The sequence below is a fragment of the Monodon monoceros genome, unplaced genomic scaffold (genome assembly GCF_005190385.1).
Source record: "Monodon monoceros isolate NGI ecotype Baffin Bay Population unplaced genomic scaffold, NGI_Narwhal_1 Super_Scaffold_3, whole genome shotgun sequence".
NCBI lineage: Eukaryota > Metazoa > Chordata > Mammalia > Artiodactyla > Monodontidae > Monodon > Monodon monoceros.
The window spans coordinates 88,299,297-88,326,883 of record NW_021703780.1 but is presented as its reverse complement, the minus strand read 5'-3'; the positions used below and the strand labels follow the sequence as shown (position 1 = coordinate 88,326,883).

The 27,587-nt window shown below is 35.6% G+C and overlaps 1 protein-coding gene across 6 annotated transcripts in view; it reads right to left on the bottom strand.

Moving 5' to 3' along the window:
- Window positions 1-205: 205 nt before the first annotated feature.
- The window catches only part of CNTN6 (contactin 6), a 293,875-nt gene continuing 266,493 nt past the window's right edge, over window positions 206-27,587 (bottom strand). For 3 of the 6 annotated variants that reach the window (XM_029243102.1, XM_029243105.1, XM_029243103.1), the window contains 11 exons: window positions 25,845-26,020; window positions 25,365-25,482; window positions 24,570-24,728; window positions 24,299-24,448; window positions 21,430-21,500; window positions 13,647-13,881; window positions 13,420-13,535; window positions 11,648-11,834; window positions 2,282-2,394; window positions 1,351-1,519; window positions 393-493 (listed from right to left, as the gene is read on the bottom strand). In XM_029243102.1, the coding sequence (XP_029098935.1) occupies window positions 393-493; window positions 1,351-1,519; window positions 2,282-2,394; window positions 11,648-11,834; window positions 13,420-13,535; window positions 13,647-13,881; window positions 21,430-21,500; window positions 24,299-24,448; window positions 24,570-24,728; window positions 25,365-25,482; window positions 25,845-26,020 (1,595 nt within the window). Of the gene's footprint in view, window positions 494-1,350; window positions 1,520-2,281; window positions 2,395-11,647; window positions 11,835-13,419; window positions 13,536-13,646; window positions 13,882-21,429; window positions 21,501-24,298; window positions 24,449-24,569; window positions 24,729-25,364; window positions 25,483-25,844; window positions 26,021-27,587 lie in introns of all 6 variants that reach the window. The other 3 variants (XM_029243101.1, XM_029243104.1, XM_029243100.1) reach the window with 2 other exon arrangements.

The following is a 27,587-nucleotide window of genomic DNA, read 5'->3' as shown; positions in this document are numbered from 1 at the left end:
GTGAAATTTTAATTTACTGAATTAAATTGCCTGGAGCATATAATAAATGGACATCTTAGCTATGGAAACTACAGTTTCTTTCATATTGACCATCGTCATCAAGAGAGTTATTTATACTCTCCGTTTAAGTTACTTAAAAGCCACAGTAGTGACAACTCCATGCATTAATTTGGCGCCTTCTGAATGTGTGTAATCATGTGTGGACTTTAAAATTCCAAAGTGTTTAAAATTGTTTTATTAATGTACCATAGATATTTACAAGATTTTCATAATATACATTTTTTCTTTCCAAACAAGTCAGTTTTAAGAATGTATCTTGTAACAGGGGCTGGAGAGCTTATTTACAGAATGATTTGCTTTCAAAAAAACTCAAAGATTTATTGTTTTCTTCATCATATAAGAGGCTGAATAGCAAAACAGTAAAAAATCGTGATGACAATTGACAGGAAATGGATGCTAGGTTCTATGACTGAAACTCCTCTGGAACTCAGACCTGCAAAATATAAAAGTGAAACAAAATGTCTTGAGAAAAAGTAAAATTACTTGTTAGATTAATTCTTCATGAACTAAAATGCATACTGTTATTTCTCTTTTAATAACACATTTTAGTACACTTGTTTCACTTATATTGGATTTAATTTTAGGAAGTGTATTTAACCCTCTGTCCTAGGATATCTGTTTTAAACATAAAAATAAAAAAGAAAAATGCCTAAAATTGGCCAAGTCTGACTACAGGGCAGAGTAGTACTGGCTAACGTGGCAGCTGATGACTTATACTCAGTCACAGCTTCAGGTAGATACGTGAGTGATTCTTCTAAAGAAGAAATAATAAATTATTATTACATGCTAAATATGACCGATTGGTGATACCTGCTTAGGACATCATATTGAGAGGATTTGAAAGTGTTGACTCAGCTCAGTATGAATGTCGTAATCGATTAGTGATGTCCGCCATGAAAATGGGAAGAGAGGTGTTATGTACATGTGCTTCATATTTGCTATCCTTGCTCTCAGAAGCCTCCAAGTAAGTAGCCATGGAGAAACTTTCTCGTTTTTGTGCCAATAGAATGAAGCATATACCAATGACACAGAGTTGTGAGGGTTTGTTTTTTTTTAGATTCAAAATGAGGAAATATAAAACTGTTTGTGATTTATAAGCATGTTGTAAATCTGAGGGATTAAAGAAAGTTGACTCATCACCTCTTGCTCGCAATTGAAAAGTGAAACCATAGACCTTTTATTTTTTCATCCAACATTTAAACAAGAATTGGAAAGATTCACAGAGCCCAGATTTCATGCTGGCATCTGTCTGGATTCAAAATCTACAACAGGAATGGTGATTCAACTTACTTGACATTTTTGGAATCCTAATTTCCTCACTGCTGCTTCCATCCCCACCATCACTAACTGTTCTTATTTCAATCAAGTAGTCCTCTTCAAATGGAACCAGAAGCTCAGCAGATGTGTTGTTTGTTTCCAAAATATGAGTTTTACTCTGTCTGTTTTGCCGGTACAGAATCTGAATAAAATGGTGAATCAAGTTAAATGGACATGTTGCTTATCTAAGGTTCAGAAACTCTTATGGAACACTATAACACTACGAGCATTATACATGCTGTAATCCTTGGATGGAAATATCTGGTCTGTGCCTTTTCTTTAAATTTAGTTGTTAGAGAAAGATTTCCTTTTTGGCCAGTGCTTCTGAAATGAGAATAGATTTATCTGTATTAATTAAATAGCTTCAGGCCATTATCTTTGGAGCTTGCCGTGAAAAGTTACTGGTTAGTTTGGACCCATTTCAGTTGTCTGAATACTATATGCATTTGCCAGGAGAGGATGTTCATTACCACTGATGGAAATGGTTTGCTCTGGGTTTTTGACTGTACTCTTGTTGGAGTCCTTTTATGTTGTTAAAAGATGATATCCTACTGTAGCCTAAGTTCTAGAAATTCTATTTGAATATACTTTTTGACCTCATACTCATCTCACAGTTACTATCTACATACACCATCATTTTTTGATGGCAAGGGGAGTCACTTGAAAAAAGAATGTTGCGTACTATAAAGTTTTATTTCTTAATGCTCCATGACACATTCTGACCTCACAATATAAAATTTTCCATGAAGAATTTAAAAGCAGCAATGCCAAGTATTTTCAGAACATTGGAAAAAAAAGATTCCTATATTTCCATGGGCATAAAATTTGTTTCTTATTTGGTTCTGACATTTCTGGTTCCTTAGTAAGTTAATTGATATGGTTAAAAGAAAAACAGAATACTCACCTTGTAGCCCAATACTTCAGACTCATTTTCCATGGTTTTTACATGCTCCCAGTTTAGGCATAATTTAGAGTTTGTCAGCTTCCAGGCGATGTTAGCTGGTGGTTGGCTTGGAGCTTTAAAAAGATAATCAAAGATCCAAATGAATTTAAATTAGCTCATGGTTACTATATGACCCATTGACATGAAAAGGGAAAATAAATCGTGGATAATTAGCATAGAAGGAGCTAAAATGTTTTCAGTGTCTTTTGAAATATCATATTAATTCTAATCAGAGTAAGCAAATTCATTCAAATTCCGGTCATTTGGAAATATCTCTGTGACAAACTTATGAATTAATAATGGCGTGCTGGATGTCCAGTATTAAGTTATTAATCACTGCTGTTGAATTTGTTTACTATATATGAATAGAGGGAGGGCTTCTTTATCTAGTGTTTAATTTGTCCATCAATCAATAAGCATCTCAGGCAAACTCAGGCGGCAAACTTTTTACATATATCAACACAAAGGTATTAATTCCTAGTAGTCCTTTACTTAATAATCATGTACTAGTTAGGACTTTCACTGTAAGTAATACAACCCACTCAAGGTGTTTTAAAACAAAATATTAGGAATATACTGTAAAGGATATAGGGGACTCTCTTAGAATTCCTGGCAGAATGCAGCAGAGCCTCAGAAGGGACAAAAAATGTCCAAAAGCCAAGAAGCTCCTCTCTCTACCTCTCACAGTAGTTTTTGCTGCATGCTCATCTTGCCATAGATCATCTCTTTGTTCTCAGTGAGTGTGGCAGAAATCATGACTGCTCACCTACACCTGAGGTTTGAAATTTCCTCTGTTCAGAGATAGTCCAAGCTAGAATTTCCAAGTAAAAGCTGATGATTGGCTTAATTTGGCCATATTCTATCTTAGCCCAATCAATTGTGGCTAGACAGTGAGAAAGATACATGTCACTTAATATAGATAGAGCTGGTAGGAACCCTGAAGAGGAAAAATTGCAAACTGGATGATCATCCCAAAAGGTGTCTACTCTAAATCCAAACTGTGCTTTTAGTTCCCTGAAATTAATGTTTTCTGGGAGAAATGTAGTGGGAAGTAAGGGAAGACGTATTTAGAATCAGCCTTCTAAATGAATGGATCTTGTCCAACTGAAAAATTTTACATGCAAGCAAACTAGAGTCCAGGTTGGAAATCTACATCTTTAAAAGCATGCAGCTAATGAGTGGCTGATCCCAGTCAGAATCCTGGTCTCTTGATTTTTAATCTAGTTTTTCTCCATGACAGCATACTGCTTCTCAAAGATTTGAGTCCACATGATTATTTTTGAGATTTAAGAAACTGGAGACATTAAAAATAATTCAGGTGGATAGCAGAGGCAAAGATAAAACTACCCAGCAAGATGTTTTTGGCATCTTATTTGAATTTGTGAGGTTGAATGAGCATAATATTTAACTCATTATAACACTGATGGAAATAGAAATGATTTCTTTTGGAGTTTTGACTCAACTGCTATTTAATGTCTTATGTGCTACTGGAAGAATCACAGGGTGTCCAACATTGCATTATGATACATCTACTTGCCTTTGCCAATCCCCTGGGTTATCATTCACCCAGCCACTTACACCTCATTTGGGATGTAGTGGAGAGATAAATGTTTCCCCTGTGCTCTCATGGGACTCAGTTCATATTTTATTATGAACTTATCACATTGAATTATAGCTATTCATGCTCTCTGTTTATTTAAATTTACTGAGGACATATGCCTTGTTCAACTCTGTATTCCATCATCTAGCATGGTGCTTGGCATGTAGGAGGAGGCATATATTTCATATATGTTGAATAAATGACTGTGTAATAGATGGCTAAAGAAAAACTACTTGGGGTCCTGTGTGATTTTCTTGGGTCATATTAATTATGTACTGGGCTGTGGGAAGATCCATAGGTGACACAGTGTGGCCAGTCCATTCATTATGCTGTCCTATAATCAAGGCCAATTGACATGGCCAAACCTATAACAATCCACGTGAATTTATAAGACGAACATGCCAATTGGATCAACCATGTCCTAGTACATTTCTTGGCAATATAAACCCAATCATAATAAAAAGACTGAGAGTTTTGCGCTTGGTAAGAACTCAGTGAATGATTGTCAGTACGTTTATTTCTGAAGGACTGATGGTAATGATTATAGTTTTGTAACTGTTTCCCCTCAACTTATCCCAAAGTGCCTTTTCTAATCTTTTTCTCAGCTATAAAAGAGATAATATAACAATTCTCACAAGATACCAGTTTTAATATCTAATATACTCCTGTGACTCATTTCTTTTACTTTGTTCTTTAAAACAAAGTGCTAACATTAACAACATCATACAATCAATACAGCAAAAATATAAATTCAGTCCTTTGATGTCACTGGCAGTGATGAATTCTGAAGGTTTCATCTATTGCTGTGCCCTTTCTGTTTGTTTGCATGTTTAGATAAAAAGTACTACTTTTAACACTATGAATCCATTGATGAAGCGCCAGACTGAGAGAGAGAAGAACTGACTTCTCCTAACTATATGGTAGTGATTGTGTCTCTGATACTGGAACATTTGCATTTATTTCCACATCTACCAAAACAGAAGTAAGGCTTTCCATGGACATAAAATGAGAAACATTCTGTCAAGAATGAGCTCACGGTATGAATGGCCAATTGTGTGGATTATTTGGAATGCTTTACCTCTCATGCTATCTGGGAGGTGTTGGGCTTTGAAGTCAGAGAGACCTGAATCCGTATCCAGTCTCTTCCAAGAGGCCTGGTTTTCCAGTCTTTGGAATGAGACTAAAATATTTTAGTTATAAGAGTTTTAGCTTCCATGAAATAAAATAGGAAATATTCCTATCTTGGTTAGTGGTGCAAACTAAATAGCTCAGTAACTGTTAATTCTCTTCGTGGGAGTAGCAGTTCTTCACTGTGGCATTATGACATAATCAGTTTTTCCGTTGTGTTCAATGCAGTTTGCTACTAATAACAGAATTCCGAAGTTTGCAAAAGATTCACTTCTTAAATATAATTAGGGTATACTCAAGATTTTCCCTTAATAATTTTGCTCTTACTTGGGTTCTTTATGTGCTTTTTGAAAGGCAGATAAAGTGGTGACGTCTCAGCTAATTATCTGGGAAGTTCTCATAGTCTATAGCTTTTCTTATTTTTGTCCATGAGTGTGACTCCAATGCCAATGCCTTGTGTCCAGTATTTTTTTTTTTAAGTTTCTAAAATGTGCTTCAAAAGGCCATCATCTTATTATGAACACCTTTAACAGCCCTGGTTTCATGAATTTGATGTATATGCTTAAACTGGATTGCAAATATCTATGATGAAATTGAAATTTGTATTACCTAGGAAAAACAAAACACTGTCATGTGGATAATGTAAAACAACATGCCATGGATGTTTGTACCTACTTGGTACAAGTACCTACTCAACAAACAAGCACTTTTCTAGTTTACTGAAAGAATTTTGCAGGCAATTTCCAAAGACTAAATAATTTTCTATTAATCAAATGACAGAGCAACATTAAACTAGCCCTCTGCAGCTCTAATGGCTTCCCTGTGATCAATTTTTCTGTAGATGGCATTTATATTCCACTGTAGTTCACACTGTGAATTCAATTCAAAAACAACTTCTTATGTTACACTTCTAAGTAACAGCATGGGGTTGACATTTGGGAAAGAGAGAAAGAACATAAGTGCAAGATGAAATAAAAGCTTAATGCTTCCTTTATGTCTAAATATGGATTGATTGCATTATTTACAGCAAGAAAAATCCAGTACAGAGTGCTAGTCAGTCGACATCAGGGGCCAAATTGAACCAAAATTTGCAAACACTTTCTGTTACTGGCTCTGAATACTTCTGTCTCCATAAGCAGTGCTTTTTCCTCTTGTAGTTGATGTAAATATTTTTCTCCCTTTGGTTGTAAATCTAAATTCCATTTAAGCGAAGTCTGTGTGGATCACAATATATTTGTACTTGCAGTGCTCCTCAGTTTTCTTTTGGAAAGATATAATTTTTAGTAAGCTACAATACTTAATGTTAAACCACTGATATTTACTTTAAAAAAGCCTATAAGGCTATCAACATCACCAGCAACAATAATAACAAAGACTTCAGAAGCTTTGCATGTGCTGTTCCTTCTGTTTGGAGGTCTCTTTGTCCACTAGCTCCTTTTTATCTTTTATGTCATATCAAAATATATAGCCTTCCCCATATAGGTGCTCCTTATGTATATCTCAGCCTCTTATTTTCTTCATATTACTTTTCATAATTTTTGATTATTTCATTTCATTTTTTTTCTTGTTTTAAGTTGCCTCCCCACTAAAATAGCAATAGCCCGAAGGCAGGTATTGTTCCTGTTTTAATCTCCATTAGGCACCTAACCCTGTGCATGGCTCATGGCAGGCACTGTTTTCTTGAGTGATTATCTAATTCATCATGTTTCCAAAAAAAAGGCTCTGTCTTCTGTTTAGCGTACCCAATCAGAATAGGCAGAGATTTTGGTAAATGTGAGCTCTGCTTTCTCAGAATTTACAATGGATGATCAAATATCAAATGGAAAATCTAGACAGTGACAGTATGAATGTGTGATGGATGCAGAATTTTTTGCTGTCAGCACTATTCAGAGGTAATGTTGGTGTCATCTCAAGGACATGGAAAATCAAAGTTAGATCCAGGGATAGCACTTAGAATCAGAGCTATCTTCAATGTTTCATTAAAGCCATTTCTCATCTTTGCTTTGCCTGTCCTTCCATCACCCTTGAAGAAAATTTCTGCAACAAATTTATGAAAAGAAAGAAAGTAGAAAGTAGATGGGCTTTCCTACTTTAAGAAATGCAAAGAAAGTGAAATCACCTCTAAAGAAGAAATATAATAATATATGCTACTACACATTGAGCTCTCACTGTATGGCTGCCTCTGGGTCACCTTGGTATATTTTATATCCTTTAGTTCTCAGAGCAAACTCTAGAGGAAAGTACAGTCATCTCTGTTTTTCAGTTGAGAAAATGGGTTCTGAGTTATTAAGTAATTAGACTTACCACACAGTTCATGGCTGGGCTGGGATTCATACCCAACTTTATTTCACTCTGAAATTCTTTTCTAGCTATTTCCAATAATATTTCACAATGGTCCAAAGTTATAGAATCACCCAGTAAAATGCAAATATATTAAAGGGGAAATTTATAGATCAGTAGCAAAAATATTTGTCTGTTTATAGGCACTGTGGGACCACTACAAACTGGGAGAATGCATGAAATTAGATAAGTGAATGTTAAACTTTAGAAGATCAGTAAGTCTGGTGCTGCGAGGGCTAGATGAGGAATGGGATGAAAAGAAATTTGGGGACAGACTGTGAAAGATCTTGTACACCTTTCTCCACTCTTTGTTCTCTGGAATAGAGGAGACAGTGACATTTTGGAATTAGAAGAGAGTATGATTCCATTTTAGGGATAAAAATCTCAAGCCAGTTTGAGGTCTGGACTGAAGATTTGAGAGTCTGGAGGGAGAGAGACTATTTAGATGGTTAGAGATGAAGATTGCAAACTAATACAATGTCCATGGGATCCAGAGATTCAGAAAGTCCATGTTCATAGTATGCCAGTCCAAAAGATGCCACAGCAGAACCTTTTTAAGCATCTGTTTTCTTGTATCTAGGAATTAAAATAACATACTCCTTGATGTGTTGTAATAATTGAGATAAGTATGTAGAATATTAACGCTGGGCTTGGGACATGAGTGCTCAGTATTTTGTAACTGTCATAGGCAGAATAAGGGCCTCCCAAACATGTCCAGATTCTAATCCCCAAAACCTGTGGATATGTTACTTGTTGCACATGTGATTATGTTAAGGATCTTGACATGGATAAATAATCCTGGATTCTCCGGGTGGGTTCAATGTAATTACAAGGATTCTGATGAAGGAAAAAAGGAGGCAAGAGAGCCAGAGTCAGAGGATATGTGAAGATAGAAGAGGAAGTCAGAGTCAGAGGAAGACTTGAGGATACCATGAGGCTGGCATTGAAGATAGAGGCAGGGGCCACAAGCCAAGGAGAGAAGGCTCTCTAAAGGACAGAAAATGCATGGAAACAAATGCTCTTCTAGAGTTTCCAAAAGGAACACAGCCCTTGCCCATATCTTGTTTTCCAGCCAGTGAAACTCATTTCTGACTTTTGACCTCTAGAAGTGTATGAAAACAAATTTATATTGTTTTCAACCACTAAGTTGTGCTAATTTGAATAGCAACAATAGGAGACTAAAGTAGTTTCTGTTCTATTTTCATAATGTTAGTGATAAAAAATGTTGAAAGAATAAAATTAGAGGTTTTATTTGTATCCAAATACAAGATAGAGTCTTGTAGAACCTTATTCTCAAGTCCTTGTTGGATATTTTTATAAAAATGCTGATGCACACAGGCTGGTGAAAGCCAAATTTAAGAAATATTGAAACAAGGTTTTCATGAAAGAGATTAGGAATTACAAGGGTTTTTGTGTGTTTGACTGAATCAAAAAAGAAGGCGGATGCTAAAGAAACACTAAACTTCACTTTATACTTTGACTCTCATCTCGCTCTTCTCTCAGCAGATATATTCTAGCACTGTATCTTGATAAAATTACTCCCTGTTAATTAAAGTGTTTTCAAAGGATATGTCTCCTACTCTTTGATAAGGCTGATCTCACGTGAACACTCAGACAAACCACTAACAATGTTCTTGGCATTTAATCCAAATTTCAGTCAAGCCCATTTGTAGGACCAAGTGGGTCAACTGAGCAAACCTGTGTCTAAAACAAGTTTTCTGCCTAAACACATAGAGTTGGTTAGCACAAACTATCACATGGTTAATTTAGGTTGCATGGACAATCAAACAAATTCAAGTTAAAGGAAAAAAATTATTTTTAAGGTTATATGTATATATGTATGTATGTATGTTTTTACAGGTGGCCCTCTGTATCTGCGTATCTCTGGGTTCCACACTGGCAGATTCAACCAAGTTAGGATTGAAAATATTTGAAAGAAATTCCAGAAAGTTCCAAAAAGCAAAACTTGAATTTGCTAACAACTATTTACATAGCATTTACATTGTATTTGCAACTAGTTACATAACATTTATTGTTTTAGGTATAATAAGTAATCTAGAGGTGATTTAAATTATACGGAGGATGTATGTAGGTTATATGCAAACCCTGTGCCATTTTACATAAGGGACTTGAGCATCTGTGGATGCTCCTGGAACCAATCCCCCTAGGCTACTGAAGGACAATTGTATATGTGTGTGTGTATATATAGATGTATATACATGGTCTCCTATGTATATCATGTATATATCTATATCTCTATATCTTTTTGATAATTAAGTTTATTGTTCAGGTCTCAGCCCACCTTAAACTGGTTAATGGAATCGCATGTAATATGAGTCAGCTTGAGTGTTACATCAACAACTACACTAAAATGTCTGTCAGTTTGTCACAGATCTGTCAGATCTGTGAGGTTTTTTTGATACTATCTTTACGCATTTCTAATCACCCTTGATTTTGCCTGAGATAGAAACTAAATTACACACAAGAGTTTCTGTGAGTTTGGCATCTCTCAATCAGCTAGAAGGAAATGTCTGGGCAAATTTAAAACCACTGATTGATTGGAGATTTCAATCAGATTTTCAGATTAACTGAAAGAGGCTAGACTCCAGAAGGACCATGGAAGCAAATCGTTCATACAGGTATATGGCAATGACTTCATCAACTTAGTCAAAATGGAGTAAAACAGGAAGAGGAATAGAACCACATCTCTAGCTAGTCAGTTCTAGAAGATCACTCATAACGTCTTTATCAAACTAGGGGATTGAAGGAGAGCTGGTTTAAGAGTTGTTGATCCACACTTACTCTTTCCTTAAAATGGACTGGTACTAGAGAGTTTTTGTTCATCTGTTTCCTGCTTAGCAGTTCCACAGTACTTTGTATTTTCCAATGTGCTCCTATAATCAGAACCTCGTTTGTGCCTCATTGATAATTTGAGAAAATAGTGAGGGCAGAGAAAATTTCCATTTGACAGTTAAGAAAATTAAAGCAGAAAAATGGAATGTCTTGTCCTGTATCAGGTCATGAGTCACTGACGTACCCAGAATTAGAACACAAATCTCTGGCTACTGGCTGGTGATATGAACACAAGTGGATAATGCGGTCTGTAATCAAAGACCTATTAACTGACATGATTCCCAAGTTCTTTTTGGACATGAAAAATATGTATATGGAAAAAAAAACTTTGTATCACTTGATTTTCAAACTTTTTAAAACCACCTATTCTTTCCCAATACACAGGGAAAAACGAACGCAGTATTTAAAGGCAAGCTCTATTTTTTCCTGTCGGTTAGTAGCAGTGAATTCATGTCTTAGTCATTCTCAGAATTCAGCAACTATATTTGTTACTCTTTTTCACTGGGATTTAGAGACCAAAGAATGTGTTTTAAAAAGCCTGTTAACACAATTTATGTTCATCTACAATATACAAGAAATATGTAAATATTATGCAATTATAAAAAATTACAAATTGCAGCTCTTACTAAGTCACATCTGATCAGTTTGCTATTTACTACTTTGCTTCATATTATGGAATATTTATGCAATACCAGACTCACAGGACAAATGCAGCAACAATCAACTCCTCATCCTTTATTTAGTAGGTCCTATCTGTGTGAAAGATATTTAGCTTATTGTTCAGGGAGATAAAAAGAAGCACAAGAGTTAATTCTTGGATTTCAGGGGCTACCAAGTAATTTGCAGTGATAAAATATCATAGAAGGAAAGATCTAGGTATCTGACAGTGCAAGGATCACATCAAGACTCAAATGGTAAACCAAACCAACAAAAACAAACAAAAAAATCATTGACTAAGCATTTACTAAAGTATGTACTGGACACTTTCTATTAATTATCTCTTTTAATCTTGAACAAAACCCAGTGAGAAAATAGGTACTATTTTTCCTTCATTTTACAGATGAGGATCTTGAGACTGAAAGATTAAGTAACCACTTAACAGTCCAAGGATGGGAGGTCAGGTTATGAACTCAAGTTGGAAGAGGGCATTGGAGCCATTATATTCTCTGTCTTTCATTTATACTGAAAATATTTTCTCTTTTGCAATTCCAAAAAGATCAGAACAGTTCATTTTGATTTTGTTACCAGAAAGTTTCAACAGTTATCCAGATTTAAGGGACAAACCCACTTGACTAAATAAAGTGATCAGTAAAATGATGAGGTGGTAAGAATGAAATGGAAATTGAGCAAAGGAATGTTTCTAACTGTAGGTGAATCTTGGTCCCTGCAATGTGATATATACTTACGAGACTTCTTGGTGGTCCCATTGGCTGGGGGGCTTGAGGGCCCTGTCCCAGCAGTGTTGTAAGCTCTCACGGAAGCAAAGTAGACGGTGTTAGCTTTCAGCCCTGTGATGTTTTTGGTTGTGACATTTCCACTGACCCTAATTTTACCAATCACGGATTTTTTGGAGTCATCTGTCCAGTATAAGACCTGATCATTAAAAACAAAGAACAAAAAATTTTATTGTTCCCTAACAACTGTCAACCACAGTGGCATATGGGAAGAAGTCAGGCGCATAAATGAGAGAATATTTTCCAATTAAAATGGTTATACAATAATAACAAAATAGTCAAAGTCCAAAATTTATAGGGAAAAATAAAAAAAAAGAATACAAATTCACAATGGAAATTAGAGAACCTAGGTTTTTTTAGATTACCACAATAAAATATTTCATGAAATATCTAAAGGTTGACAGCTTTAACAAAGGGTATACAATAAGTCAGAAAAAAACAAGATTCATACTATCAATCAAAGACTTACATTATGTTTTACTATTGACATTTCCTGGAGAGTTTTTTAAAATCATAGATGAATTAATAATTCAACTTATCCTGAGGCCTTCCTGTGTATTAGCACTGTTTTAGGCATATTGGAAAAGACAAGAGAGATTAAAGCATAGTGCCTGCCTTTGAACCTCTTATAATCTAGTTAAGATATTAGAGTACATATGTAAAAAGAAAGCAGAGAATGCATCCCAAAAAAGTGATATGGAAATAAATGCTAAAAGAATTTGAAGAAACGTAGTATCAGGGAGTGATCAGAGAAGGGTTCAAAGAGCAGGGGAGACTAGAGATGAACTTTGAGAAATAAATAGAGTTCAGATAAGAGGTAAGGCATTCTAGGATTGGAGTGGCAGAGGCATCTATCTGTTACCGTATGAGTAGAACTTTCTGTTTGGACAAGAGGGTTCAGATAAAAAGAAAAAAATAAAAAGAACAGTACAAGGCAAAATCATAATTTTATTCTAACTCCAAAATAAACCTTGTAACTCATTTTGTGAATCATTAGATTTACAAGTCAAAGGAACAATAAGTGATTAATAAGTCTCATCCCTTAACTTTGTGAGAATGAAGGTCCATAAATTCAAAGTGATTGGCCTCATTCTAGATAGACTATAAATGACAGATTAGGAGAATTTAGGCTTTTTCTTATCGCTTAACTGCCTTTCCGAGATGACTAACTTTTTGCAAGTTATGCTCCAGTCCTTAGAGCAGGTTTCCCAGTGAGACTCTTCTATGGTTTAAGATCACTGAAGATTAAATGTTTACTTCTCCCCAAAAAACAAACATGACTGGGCTTCCCTGGTGGTGCAGTGGTTGAGAGTCCGCCTGCCGATGCAGGGGACAGGGGTTTATGCCCCGGTCCGGGAGGATCCCACATGCCGCGGAGCGGCTGGGCCCATGAGCCATGGCTGCTGAGCCTGAGCATCCGGAGCCTGTGCTCCGCAACGGGAGAGGCCACAACAGTGAGAGGCCCGCGTACCACAAAAAACAAAAAAACATGACTGCAGTTTGGATAATTAAATAAGATAACCACCTGATTACTCTTTAAATGCTACAATTTGTTACTTTGCTTGCTTAAGATCACCCGGAAAGGTCCCCTTCATTAATTCCTCTCTATAGCTTTAGACATATACTATCATATACTAAGAACTAGGTTAGTAGTACAGGACTGTTGAACAGAGCTATTGCTAGCTGGCATATTCATAGTAGAAAGTGAAATTAATGTGGATTACCTCATAGCCCAGAACTCTTCCAGTGTTTCTATTCCAGGCAATAGCATTCCATGAAACCTCCATTTCCGAAGCGGAAAAACTTTGAACAGAAGTTCCCCTTGGGGCCACTTGAGGTTCTACCATCCAGAGAAAGACACAACCATCTTCAGCAGAGTTGTTCATGAAAACAAATGCAAAATATACATACAGTCTCAAGGAGGAGCATTCCACTGCTGACCACAACTTACCATCTTCCCCAGAGTAGACAATGGACGTGGTACTCAGAGCTCCTTCTCCTTTCTTATTATATACACCCACTTTGACTTCAAAGGGAGAGAGGGGGGTGATGCTTTCATTTCTGTAAACAAACCTTGACGAGTCTACAAATGGTACTCTTTCCTTGGTCCATGTTGTTGAGCCAACTGGCCGCAGCATGATGATGTATCCAAATTCCTCTCCATTCTGTAGTTCTTCTGGAATTGACTTGGGCAGAAGTGATCAATCACTGAGTATTTAGAAAAATGTATTGTACGGCTATTGTTATGTTTATTGATTGTTTGGCATATCTTTTGTAGAGATAGCATGGATATTTACCCTGTTTAATGAAGTATTGAAAAAAAAAAAACTTCTATTTGGAATGCCAATTAGAAAAATGATCCCAACTTAAGATACTCAGATAAATAAATGAAAAATTTAAATGGAAATGTAAAACAGGTTTTACATGTTTATATATCCTTCCTAATTATTCCTAAATTGTAATAATAAAATGGTTTATAAGACTGTAAGATTTTATAAGCTAAAACATAATTTTGACATAAAATTTTAAACTCAGCACAAAATTAACTTGTTAACTATTTCAAGGCTAGCCATGTTTTCCTTTCACATTTTCAACAAATTTTTGTAAAATACAGGTGATATAATCAATGTGTAATAATATTTGCTTTATAACATATAGACTATTACTCAAACACAAACATATAAGGGACCGTCTAATATATATATTTTTTGAAACATACATCTTCATTAGTCGTAGTATCAGTGTGCACTTTTCTTAATATTAAAAAACAAACAACAAAGTTTGCTAAGTCCCAGAGACAAAATTCTTTGAGTCATTTAAAACTTAAATTTATTAAAATTACAAAACAAAAATAGATACAAGTTCCCCATTATAAATAATTATGACATTATAAATAATCACATAAAGAAGTGAAAATGAATTAGTCCTTGAATTTAGACAAATATTCCAGCTGTTTATAAGAAAGTTATATTTAAAAATGATAGAAGTTATTTAGTTTTTGTAAAGGAAGATGCTTTTTATTTCTGAACATTTTCATGTAGACTAATAAAGGCATACCTGATAGGGCATAATGCTTGAGTCTCTCGTGCACACAGCTTTATTCCTGAGGTTTTCCTTACCAAAGGTATCTATTTATTGTATCACATTATCCTGTGACTTAGACCACACATCTGGTTATCCAGCAGTGAGCACCAGAACAAAAGGCACCCTCTTGGTCAGAATCTTTGAGGTGTTCTGGTACAGAATCTCTGAATTCTTCTTTTTTTTTTACACATATATACATTTCATTCTTTTTAAAATAATCTTTTCCATTGTGGTTTATGCCAGGAGATTGGATACAGTTCCCCATACACTAGGACCTTGTTGTTTATCCATTTTAAATGTAATAGTTTGCATCTGCCAACCCCAAATTCCCAATCCATCCTCCTCCCTACCCCCTTCCCCCAGACAACCACAAGCCTGATCTCTGTGTGTCTGTTTCTGTTTTGTAGATAGGTTCATTTGTGCCATATTTTAGATTCCACATATAAGTGATATCATGTGGTATTTGTCTTTCTCTTTCTGACTTACTTCATTTAGTATGATAATCTCATCCATGTTGCTGCAAATGGCATTATTTTATTCTTTTTTATGTTTGGGTAGTATTCCATTGTATATTTGTATCACAACTTCTTTATCCATCAGAATCTCTGAATTCTATAGTGACTAGCAAACCCAATTAATTCCTCTCCCTTATGGAATTTGAATATGAAACATAGGTGTGTTGGGGTAATAATAGATAAACTTAGAGCAAGCAATAAGTAGAAAACATACAGTAGCAGGGACACTGAGGCAGTGGAAGCTAGGAGAAAATCTAAGCTGTAAATTATACAGAGAAGGGATAGAATTTAGCCGTTAGTCAAGTAGAAAACTATAAACTATAAGTAAACTATAAGTAAAGTAAATAGGAAGAACTGAAGGAGGAGCAGGAGGGACTATTAGAACTGAGGCTGGGTTACCAGAACACATGACAGCAGGGTAGGGCTATGGTTCTCAGAACAGTGATGAATGATGTTCCGGTTCTTCTTTTGCCCTGTCTGCTTGGTTACTGAGACTTTTTCCCATCCTCATGACTTCCCATGTAGCTTTAAAATACATCCCCATTAACCAAGATCACCTGAGCTGCTCTCTGCTTCTTGCCATGTGGAACAACCTAAGGAATATGGACTGTGAAAAGCAGAAGAAAAATACATGTCCTGAAATCTTAGGAAAGAAAATGCTGCCTTGTGTTGACACTTCCCTTTCACAGGTAGATCAGAATTAAAATGGTTAACTTTGAGTGGTATGGAAGAGATTTATGAGAATTTAAGCTGCTTGCTAGAGAAATTGATTTCTTTTTGGTGCTTCTCTGATCTTAGATTTAATCAAGATGTTTATTAGTTCATCAGAGAAAGTGGAGGACTTTTGTTTTCGGTAGTGAAGTGCAATGAATGTTTCACATGGTGTTCCCTCAAGAAAGATCTGAGTCCAACATGCTCAGTGTAGAGGAGAAAAAAAGGCTTATTTAGGACCTTCCTTTCATTCTTTCATATGGGCTGAGAGCCAAATGATAGAGAAATATATATAGCTATTTAACGTGGCCAGAAAGAGAGTTTTCTCCTTTAAGCAGAGAAAGTATTCAGCAGAATACAGAAATTCAAAAATTCCTCTGGTAATGAAACCTCTTAAAGCTGATAAAGATTAACAGTATAATTCTCCGTCACCGTGTCTGTAAGAACTACATTTTTTGTATAGACCAAGAGTCAGCAAACTACGGCCTTTGAACCAAATCTGGCCTGTAGTCTGGTTTTGAAAATAAAGGTTTTTGGAAACACAGTCACACATGTTAATTTGTATAATGATATGTGGCTTTTGAATGACAATGGCAGGGATGAGAAGTTGTGAAACAGGCCATGTAGCTTGCAAGGCTGAATAGTTTTACTGGCTGACCCTCTAGGTAAAAAGTGTATCAATGAGCACTTTGGGTGTTTATTTCTTACTCTACAGTTTTTTATCCTATATGCCTAATTTTATAGTCATATTTTTTATGAGACATTTATCATAAGCACCTCAAACTTGCAGGTATTTTGGGTACAAACTAAAATAACATATGAGTAAAGATACCTTTAAAAAAGGTTAGCAGTTATTACATCCCTAAAGTTAGATATCATGTCTAGGTTAGTGGAAGGATAACAAACCAAAACAAATAACCATACACAAAATACACATTACTTTGGCACAGGAGAAAACACGGGTCATTTATACCACAGTGTACTTATAAACCATAATGGTGGAGTCAGACTGAGTTTAGAACAGTGGTTGGACCTGGATTAGTGTTGAAAGCTCAATGGGTACTTCTTCATTCACAGTGCGGTGACTTTGGCCTGCAATGGTCTCTTTATGCCCGAGTTCTTTTTCACAGCATAGTTCAGATATGCTCTGATGGTACCTTTCCTGACCTCATTTCAGGCTGAGTTAAGACTGTCCTGTCAGTTTCTGAACATAAAGACTTTTTTTTTAAGAAATTCATTTTTGTACCCCCACTGCACTACTCGTTAGTGTTCACTGAATTGAAAGTGTTACTATGTGCCTTCTGGTGGCTCAAATTAATGTATGCATTTCCTTCTAAGTACACATAACTGATTCCTTAAAGAAGTTTGGGCACCAGAAGAATTTAGCTCAGTAACTGCATGTACATTATGCCAAATGTGAATGATAAATGGGAACTTGCATCCATTTGTGTAATAGTTTCTGTTAGTATCCTCATATCTGATACCCCAAGAAGAAATATGCAGCGGGAATGATTTTAACTTAATTTTTTAAAAATACAGGTCAGAAAAAGTTTTCTGTAGAGGGTCAGATGCTTAAATATTTTGAGCATTTGGGGATCTAGGGTCTCTTGCAACATCATGAAAGCAGTGATACATAACACATAAGAGAATGGGTATGGTCGTGGGTGAATTTGTTTAGGAAAACGGGGAGCAGGCCAGATTTGGCCTGTAGGTGATGGTCTCTGGAACCTGGCTTTAAAAAGAACATTATAAATCGTGGAAAGATTTTTTTTTTTTTTGGTAATTCACATCATCTCTATTTAAGAATAGTATACATAGGATTTCCCATTCTCCTCACGTATAGACTGAGTAAAAGCTGTGATTTACCAACCTTTAGTAATTTCTGACCGTGGAGGAGAAAAAACAAGGGGTGAAGTTAGGCAGGTGATGAAATGCTTATATGGCCTTCAAAGAATATTGAAACCTAAATAACCTACTCACCATCCCACAAAACCAATCCTGTTTTAGACTACTTGAGAGTCAGTGTTTCTGTGGCAAACGTGTTTGGTAAACAAGAATAACTTGATTAACTTACCATTCAAGGCACATACAGGAAAACTCTTGGCCTCTCTAAACCATGACTTTGCATACGGACCATTGGAATTCTAATTTAGGACAAAGTAAAAAAGCATGGAGAGTCCTGTAGTCAGATGCTTATCTGCCCACCTATATTGCATTTCTAAGCCTATTTTCTTTTCTGAACGTGGCATTGCCACCGGCTAGCATTGTCATGAGGAGTAAATGACACAAAATGTCCAGCACAGCACTGAAAATCCTGTAAGTGCTCCACAAGTGAGCCACATCTCTCTCTGTGCACATCCGTTCATCCAACAGGTACTTCAGGAGGTCGCACCACATACCAGGCACTGTGCTAGGCCCATAACGCATATGTGAAACTAGACGTCCAGAAGAAAGGACAACTTTTATAGTAGCTGCACCTGGTTCCTGGCTCTGTTGTTTACAACCTTTAGAAAACATCTCTGTGTCTCAGTGTTCTCTCATATGAAGAGGGTTTAATAATACTACTTTTTCTCTATCTGTAATAGAATTTTGTTTGTTTCTTTTTAAAAATTTTTTATTGGAGTATAGTTGCTGTACAATGTTGTGTTAGTTTCTACTGTACAGCAAAGTGAATCAGCTGTATGTATACATACATCCCGTTTTTGGGATTTCCTTCCCATTTAGGTCAACCACAGAGCACTGAGTAGAGTTTCCTGTGCTATATGGTAGGTTCTCATTAGTTATCTATTTCATATACAGCATCAGTAGTGTATATATGTCAATCCCAATCTCCCAATTCATCCCGCACCCCCTTCCCTCTTGGTATCCATACGTTTGTTGTCTACATCTGTGTCTCTATTTCTGCTTTGTAAATAAGATCGTCTATAGCAATTTTTTCAGATTCCACATATATGCGTTAACATACGATATTCATTTTTCTCTTTATGACTTACTTCACTCTGTATGATAGTCTCCAGGTCCATCCGTGTCTCTACAAATGACCCAATTTCGTTCCTTTTTATGGCTGAGTAATATTCCATTGTATGTATGTACCACATCTTCTTTATCCATTCCTCAGTTGATGGACATTTAGGTTGCTTCCATGTCCTGGCTATTGTAAATAGTGCTGCAGTGAACATTGGGGTGCATGTGTCTTTTGAATTATGGTTTTCTTTGGGTATATGCCCAGTAGTGGGATTGCTGGGTCACATGGTAGTTCTATTTTTAGTTTTTTTTAAGGAACGTCCACACTGTTCTCCATAGTGGCTGTATCAATTTACATTCCCACCAACAGTGCAAGAGGGTTACCTTTTTTCCACACCCTCTCCAACATTTATTGTTTGTAGATTTTGTGAGGAATAAAATGGACCATATATATAGAAGGTCCTATACTACTGTAAAATCATTTACAGATGCAATGAATTCCTATTATTCTGCAACAGGTTTTCTAAACCTCAGCACTCTTGACATCTGGGGGCAGATAATTTCTTCTCATGGCGGGGGGTGGGGCGCTGTCCTGGGCATTGTAGGATGTTTAGCTGCATCCTAGCCTCTATCCAGATGAACCTCTCGCCTTAGTTGTAACCAACCAGACATGCCCTCAGACATTGTAAATATCTCCTGAGGGATGAAACCACCCCTGCCTCCCAATGAGAGCCCCTCTAACATATCAGACATCATGATTTTTAACTAAAACATCCATAGCCATCATGTTCTTAGGTGTGATATTAAAATGTCCACGGAAGTGGATATTTTGGCTATGAAAATTATCGCCACAGTGTCAGAAACATGTACACAGGCCAGTGAAATAGGGCAAGGCTCTTTTATCAGTTATAGCTGGGGCTCAAAGCTGATAACAAAGGTATGAAGTGCCATGCATTCTAAAGAGAGACATCAAACCATTTATATATAAGTCTACCTGGCAAAACTTAGCCTATAACCCAAGAGAAATGTACAGAAAGGGAATGTTGGTTTTTTTAGGGAGAGATTAGTAGGAAGATATTTCTTTTGAGACGGTTGTAGAAAAAGCTGTGCATTCCTACCCCTCCACCCAGGGGAAAGCAAAGGGGCTACTTCTTACCCCTTGCCTAACCAAGTGAAGAGGCTTCAGAAAGAAACACATGATATGTATTCTCTGTAATTTAGGGGATGCAGGTTCTTTTAACTGACAAATGCCCGAGAAACTTCCAAAGGGGAGAGAGACCTGGACAGTGTATTGTGGCAGAGTGAAGAGAGGCTAAGTGGGGACACACTGCACTTCCATGGAACATAGAGCAAAGGTGCATGTTTGCTGAGGGCAAATGTGAAAACCATGTAGGGAGCTATCCATGAGCAACGTTACGGTTGCTCTGTCATCATAGGGTTGCAACCTTATGATGCTGTATCCACAAAAAGCCTCTAGAGGAGAGAGATAACCTCTATCAGAACAGTCTGGCCATGGACCACCAGATTCCAGGAACTGAGGAGACCTTCTGGCAGCTTGCACCAAGGAACGACAACCAAAAGTTTGGGCACTTCTTTGGACCCTGCCCCATTCGCCGCACCACCAAAAAACAAAGCAAAACAAAAAAACTGCTCTATGAAATGTCAACGTCTGGTAATTTACCATTCCTAGAGTATACCAAAGTCAAATTACAAATGTACCAGCAGTCAGGACTTTTTCTGTCCTTTTCCTCTCCTCCCAATCCCAGTTTACTACAACTCTGGAGGAACTAGTTTGGGAAAGGAGAAATTGAATAGCAGAGTGGAGAAAAGGTGGAGAACTGCCTATGCATTCCCTTTCACACTATAGCATTTCTCCGCTGAGGCAGGCCTGAGTGTCTAGAAATGAGAAACTTTAGATTGGTTGAAAGTCTAAAGTTTATGATAATAAACCAAGTTGAAAACAATTTTAAGTATAAAAATGAACCTACCTGTTGATACTTAATAATAATCACTACAAAAGCTATCCCATCTGCCTAAGCTTTCATCTAGATGCAGGGAAGAACAAAGGAAGGATTTAAGGAACAATGATAGGGAAATTATTTTCTACCTGCGCTCTGCTGAGTCTTACTCATGAATAGTTCTAGAGGTAATAAATAAATAATTTCTAGTTCATTAACTAATAACAAAAATGCTACTGACCCACCTTCAATAGACATTGAACTTCTGTTTCTTATATTTGGAAGCAAATAGTGTTGAGTTAGTCACACTCTCTTAACTTTAGTAGAAATACAAAAAGTTTCCAATACCTCTTTTAAATAATGCATCATCAGGAGTCTCTCATACCACGCATTTTTATATACTCAATAGTGATCAAATAAATCTTCTTTTTTGTTTTTCAATATTCCTCTTTGCCAGCTAAATCTTTTTCCTTCAAAGTAACTCAGTTGGATAGAAAATTACCTCCCACGTAATAACGAGTTCAGACCGACTTCCTCCACCTCCATTGATGTTTGTTGGTGCCATGACAGGGACTAAAGCAACCAAGAGAAACATAGGATGGCAATTACTAAAGTACCTCTTCATTGGGAAGAATTTTGTTTTTGGATTTCACCTTTCAAAATCTCACGCAGACACATTATTAGAGAGTCCTGCATTTTTAATGAACATAAATTATGTTTACACATATCCAAATTTCTAGGAGAGAGGACACAGTTGTGTTTGATACAAGAGCACCCTGGCTCCAAAATTAATTAAAAATCGACTAACATCGTATATTTGACATTATTATGCATCATCTACTAATTGGCAAAATGATGTTGCATTCAGATGGTAACTGCGACATTGCTGATTTAGTGCCTAATTATACAGTTGTGCTGTAAACAAGTTACTTAGGCAGTCAATTATTTTTCAGTAAATTAAAATAATTTTTCTTTTTGTTAGCCATCAGGATATTTTAACATTTAATAATGAATCCTTAAAGATATATAAATTTTTAAAATTCTTGTTTTATAACTCTTTGTTTGAATCTCAAACCTCTCAGTATAGAGCAGGACGTTTCCTCTAATTTTTCACAATCAAACTAAAATGTTATCTGATCAAGGATGTGATTGAGAGGATTCCCTGGGTTTAACTCTAGGACCCTAAGGCTCAGTGGTAGAACATTCCAGACACTGATCATTTTTACAAATTAGGAAAAAATATGTCCTTCAACTATACCCTTGTGAGGACTAGTGTAATGAAACATAAATAGTTCAAGGCAAATTGTAAAATCGATGCCAATTGTGAGCATGAGTAGAGTATCATAGTATATAATCAGAATGAAACTTTATACATGTTGAAGTGTTAAAAAGCATTCTTTTCCCTGCAATAATAGCAAAAGTATGCCAAATCTGTGATAATGGGTAAATCTGCAGGGTATAATTTATATATAGATAAAATTATCTTTATCGATCATTTTTGAATTAAAATATGTAATGTTTAATTACTCATTCCAAGATTTTCTCCCACCATTTATACCATTCAGATAAATCTAGACTACTTGTTTTATTTATTCCCATTTCATACATATTTAACTCTATAAATGATACAGTGATATAATAATCTCATTGTTCTTTTAAGTAATAACACCAGACGTTATCTACTTTCATATTCAGATTGACCCTAACTTTGTCTGCTTTGATCTTCATAATTTATTTAAAAGATTGCCTTGAACCTATACCCTGTCTTCTAAGCCTTCCAATGCCTTTGGCCAAAAGCAGCATGAATTGGAATAGCTTCTACAGTTGCAGGGTTTCTAGTACTCGACAGCTTACAGTAACATATTTCAGGACAATTGAATAGTTTAGATACATAAGGAAATTATTTTAAATTATACTTTAACTCTTTGCAAAAGTTTCCAATATTCTGGGTAATAAAGGTCCCTCTTTTCTTCAGTTTTCAAATGAGCCATACGCATCCTAAAGCCATATTGAGAAGAACTGTCTTTGATGATAGCAGCAAACAAACAAACAAACAAAACTTCACAACCTCTCACTTCAGTATGATTTGGAGCCTCAGGGAAATCATTATGAATACCAAGTCTCATTATGCTACTGAAATGAGAGCATCCATGGTTAACAGAAGGTGACATAAAAACTTTACTGTAAAAACTTTAGAATTAACATCAACCCTGCCCAAAACTATCATAATATAAATCAGCTGTAAACAAACAATCTGAAATTGAAGCTAATATCCGGAGTCATGGACCACGCTTCTAGATTCTTATCCAGTTGGTCTGTGGTAGGGCCTGGGAATTTCTATATTTAGACATTTCCGTATGTCAGTCTTTATCTCATTTAGGTTAAGGCCCACTGTTATGGTGAATGCTGGTGCCTAAGTCTGGATGTCTGGGTTCAAATCCTGACTTTGTCCAAAACAATCAGCTAACATCCTGGTCTTCCTTTTCTTCCTCTTATCAAAGTGAGGACCCTCCTCTCAGCTCTAAACTTTTAGAATGATTTAAGATATCACTACCAAATATGCTGTTTTCCAGCCATAATCCTATAATAAAATGATTAGCATTACCTTTAGTTTAAAAAAAATGATTTATTGACATCTGACAGTTGCACACACCGTTGAAATAGTTTGTTTTTGTTAAACTAAGCCAGCAGCATCAGTGATCCTCCATAGGTGACTGGATAAGAATGTGAACTTTGTTGGCTACATGCATTGCGCAGATCAAATGTCACCTTGGATGTGAAAGTTTAAGAGTGGAACAAAGGATCCATTGAAAAGAGCTTAAGAAGGTGTGATTTCTGAGACAGGTTCCACTGGAATTCTGCTGTTCAGTGAACCAGTTGATGCTCAATTAGCACTTCTGTTAAATGAGTTTAAAATTTACCTCATTTGCCTGTGGAAAAATTTATACTATCGCTCAATGAAGCTGCAGCTAGGTCAGAGTTGAGAAATAGATGGAAATGTGTGGCTGGCAGCACCATCAGAGTCTCAGTTAATTCTTGGCTACAACATTTAATGAAACAAACAGTAACTCATTTGCATTTACAAATCTACAGATTCTTGAATGGATTTTGGCTAGAAAATAGATGAGATGAGAGGACAGCTTTTGAAAAATTCTAAGTTTTGACATGCCTGCTTAACTATAATCATCTCTTTTTGAATTCACTTTTTGGGAGAAAATACACCTTGCTCTGAGCACATACAAATGGAAAATAAGAGCCACCGATTTACTGCCTCTGATTTTGGACCAAAAATACTACCCTTCTCACTTATTTTCTTTAGGAACTATACTTTAAAAGGTCTTCCACATCTTTAAAAGACATTGATTTCTTACCTGATGCTTTGGTTCTTAACACTTCTGATGGTTTACTTGGTTCTCCTATCCCAATGCTATTCCCGGCAACAACACGAAACTCATATTCCACCCAAGGACTCAAACCAACCACTGTTGCATTGTATGTCTTACCATTGAGAATTTCTGGAACTGAAAAGAAGGGGATGCTTCAGGCCCCTAAATTGGCACTAGTTAAAAACAATCAGTTATTCAATTAAACAAACACACCATCTGTTTTAGAAAATTATTCAAAACTACTTGTGTCACTTACCTGTAGAAACAGCCTGCCAACCCACAGAAAATGGTGTCCGAGCCTGAATACTAAATATTTGAATGGGACTGTTATTATCTGAGCCTGGTCTCCAGCTTAGTTGAGAAGTAGTACTGGAAATGTGTTCCACTCTTACATCTTCTGGGGGACCTGGGGGACCTTGAAAAATATGTTTTATGATGAATATATTGGAAATTATTAAATTCATGGATTTGGGACAGAGATAGTCTAATCTGTTATGCTTAGAAAATAAAATATTGAACATAATGTATTTTAGCACATTATTTGAGATAAATCCCTATTAATTCAACTTACATGGTGAGAGATTAATTTAGAAATGCTTCCCTTGAAGATTAGAAAATGCCAGTCATGGGATGGTTGAATATCATCCGATAGGTAGTTAACCTCAAAAATTGAGAACCGTTCTTGTCCATTCTCTCTTGAAAGCTAACTCAAATAAATGCATCTGATATGGAGACCTTCAGGAGCATGTGACTTTGACCCTGCTCTGACAAGAATGGTTTATTATGAATAGAAAGCATGTCTATAGGGACCGACACTGCTTGCTAAGTCTGACCATTCCTTATAAAGAGACAAAACCCACTCATTTCAATATCCATTATCTATACCCGTACCCTGGAGTCTTAGAGTTTAAAAAATTAAAAAATCTGTACTATTTATCTCACTTTTTTATCATAATGTGGTTACTCAAAGATCTACCATGTATTAATACATATTAACATTTTTGATTGTGAATAAACTGTGTGCTCATTCATTTTCACCATTTATGCTTACCCCTCACAATTATATCAGCTTCAGCAGATAAACTTTCGAGAGTTGTTTTTACTGTGCACAGATATTTTCCTGAATGATTTAACTGAATATTCCTTATCATCAAATCCCCAACAGATTCCTGCAGATAGATAGGGAAAAAAGTATAAAAACATAATCATACCCAGCAGGTCCTTTTTTTTTTTTTTTTTTTAACAGCTGGATAAACACTAAATATAAGGCAGCTCTGAAATTAGGAGATATACTAGTATCATTATAGTTTCTCATATTTGATCCTTTTTATTATCCACTTTATTATAATTGCATCCAGAACACAAGCATTTCTATGAAAGACATAAAACAAAACAAAACAAAAACAGATGCAACTTCATAAACAGTGACTATCCATGCAAATCAATATGGGGAGAATAATTATGAAAGATATTGATTCATGTAAAAAACTTGATTCATTTTATTAAACACTTAAAAATTTCAGCAACTTACTCCTCCAATCCTCTCAAAATGAGCCACTCCTTTTTTTAAGTCTATGACATCTCCATTGAAAGACCATAGAAATACAACTTCAGTGGAGGGGTCATGGGACACCTGGCAGGGTAGGACTATACTCTCGCCAACTGTAACATCCATTTTGGAAGGTGGCACGGTAATAACAGTCCTCTCTGTTGAGAAAAAATATTATTATTATAAAAGCTTATCAAATGCCAGCGTATGGCTATAAAATATATATTTTGAATGGTTTTGCCATTGTTTGAAATTATGTAAATACAACATGAAGCTCTACTATACAATATGAAAAATTATATTCCCACTTTTCAAATATTTCTGCATTAATCAACGTAGCCTATTACTTGTAAGAAAATTCAAGACGTACTTTCATTTATACTTAATATAAAAATAAGTAGCTCATAGAAAACTGTGGACCTCAAAAGACAGCAGTCCCTACGTAGAGAATGCACCACACCATTTTTATTATTATTTTATTCTGAAATTCCAGCCACAATATTACAATCCACACAATGGTTACAGCTCTAAATATTCTATGTTAATTTCATATAGTATGAGACAAATTGCATCCCTAAGATCATAACTACATTAGTTTATATTATATCGAGATTTATAATCATAAGCTTATATTTGAAAATGTGAATACAACATATTTATTCTATTTCTGACATAGCAGTGATAAAAACTTTCTATTTTAGATAAAGGTGCAGCACGAATAGGGAAGAGGTAACTTTTTTCATCAAGATTTTACAATTTTAGAATTACACATCTATCATAAAAAAATTTCTCTCTAGAAATAGGAGTCACAATATCAGCCCTTGCTCTACAAGTCATATCATGTCATTGACCCATTTCAAAGGATAATTCCAAACAGTGTTCCAGCTGGACTTGTGAGTCCTATATTTCTGTGGTTAAAAGAGACTCATAGTGATATCATTTTTGACTACATTTTTTATAACAAAATACATAGTTTTGATTTTAGAGGACTAAGAATTGACTAAGATGGCAACTCAGCACACACACAAAAAAAACCCTGGACATACATTTGGATTTACATATGCACTATCTTACCAAAATAAAGTATGTTTTAAGGGATTTACATTTAAGAATTAGGGATTTTGGCAAATTATAGTGAAAGCAAGTATCATACATAAAGAAGTTTCAAAACAAAGTGAAATGAGGACCCTGGAAAATCTCTTTCTCTAAAGATCACTCATAAGATAAAGTTTTACCCTCTAGGACATAGGCTAAAAGCTTTACTTTCTTTCTGGCTTCTTTGTGCTGCTCAAGAAATCAAAGTAGCATTGAGGTTGAATTTATATGTTCATATGGATGAGTGTGCCACTGTATTTTATCAATAGAATGTTTAAGTATTATTCCAGCATTTTAAAATTTGTGATTGTTTCCTTAATAAACAAAAAGTAGGAAGTAATAATCTTGGGCTTTAAGGTACATATTGATAAAAGAGTCATGGAAAAAAGCACATATTTTATTTCTGAATATAATGAAGAAAACCTAAATCTACATCAGATTGTATCTGTGTCTTCATATTTTCATATTTTAAAGATATTCTTTACCTTATTATATTAGACACGTGTACCTTTTATTCTAATTATTTCTGGGGAAAAGTTTAAAGAATGATTTTGTGGACTAAGTCCATTCTTCATTCCAAGCCGCGTTCAGATGTCTCCCACAAAGAAAGAATAAATACTAACCAGGGTT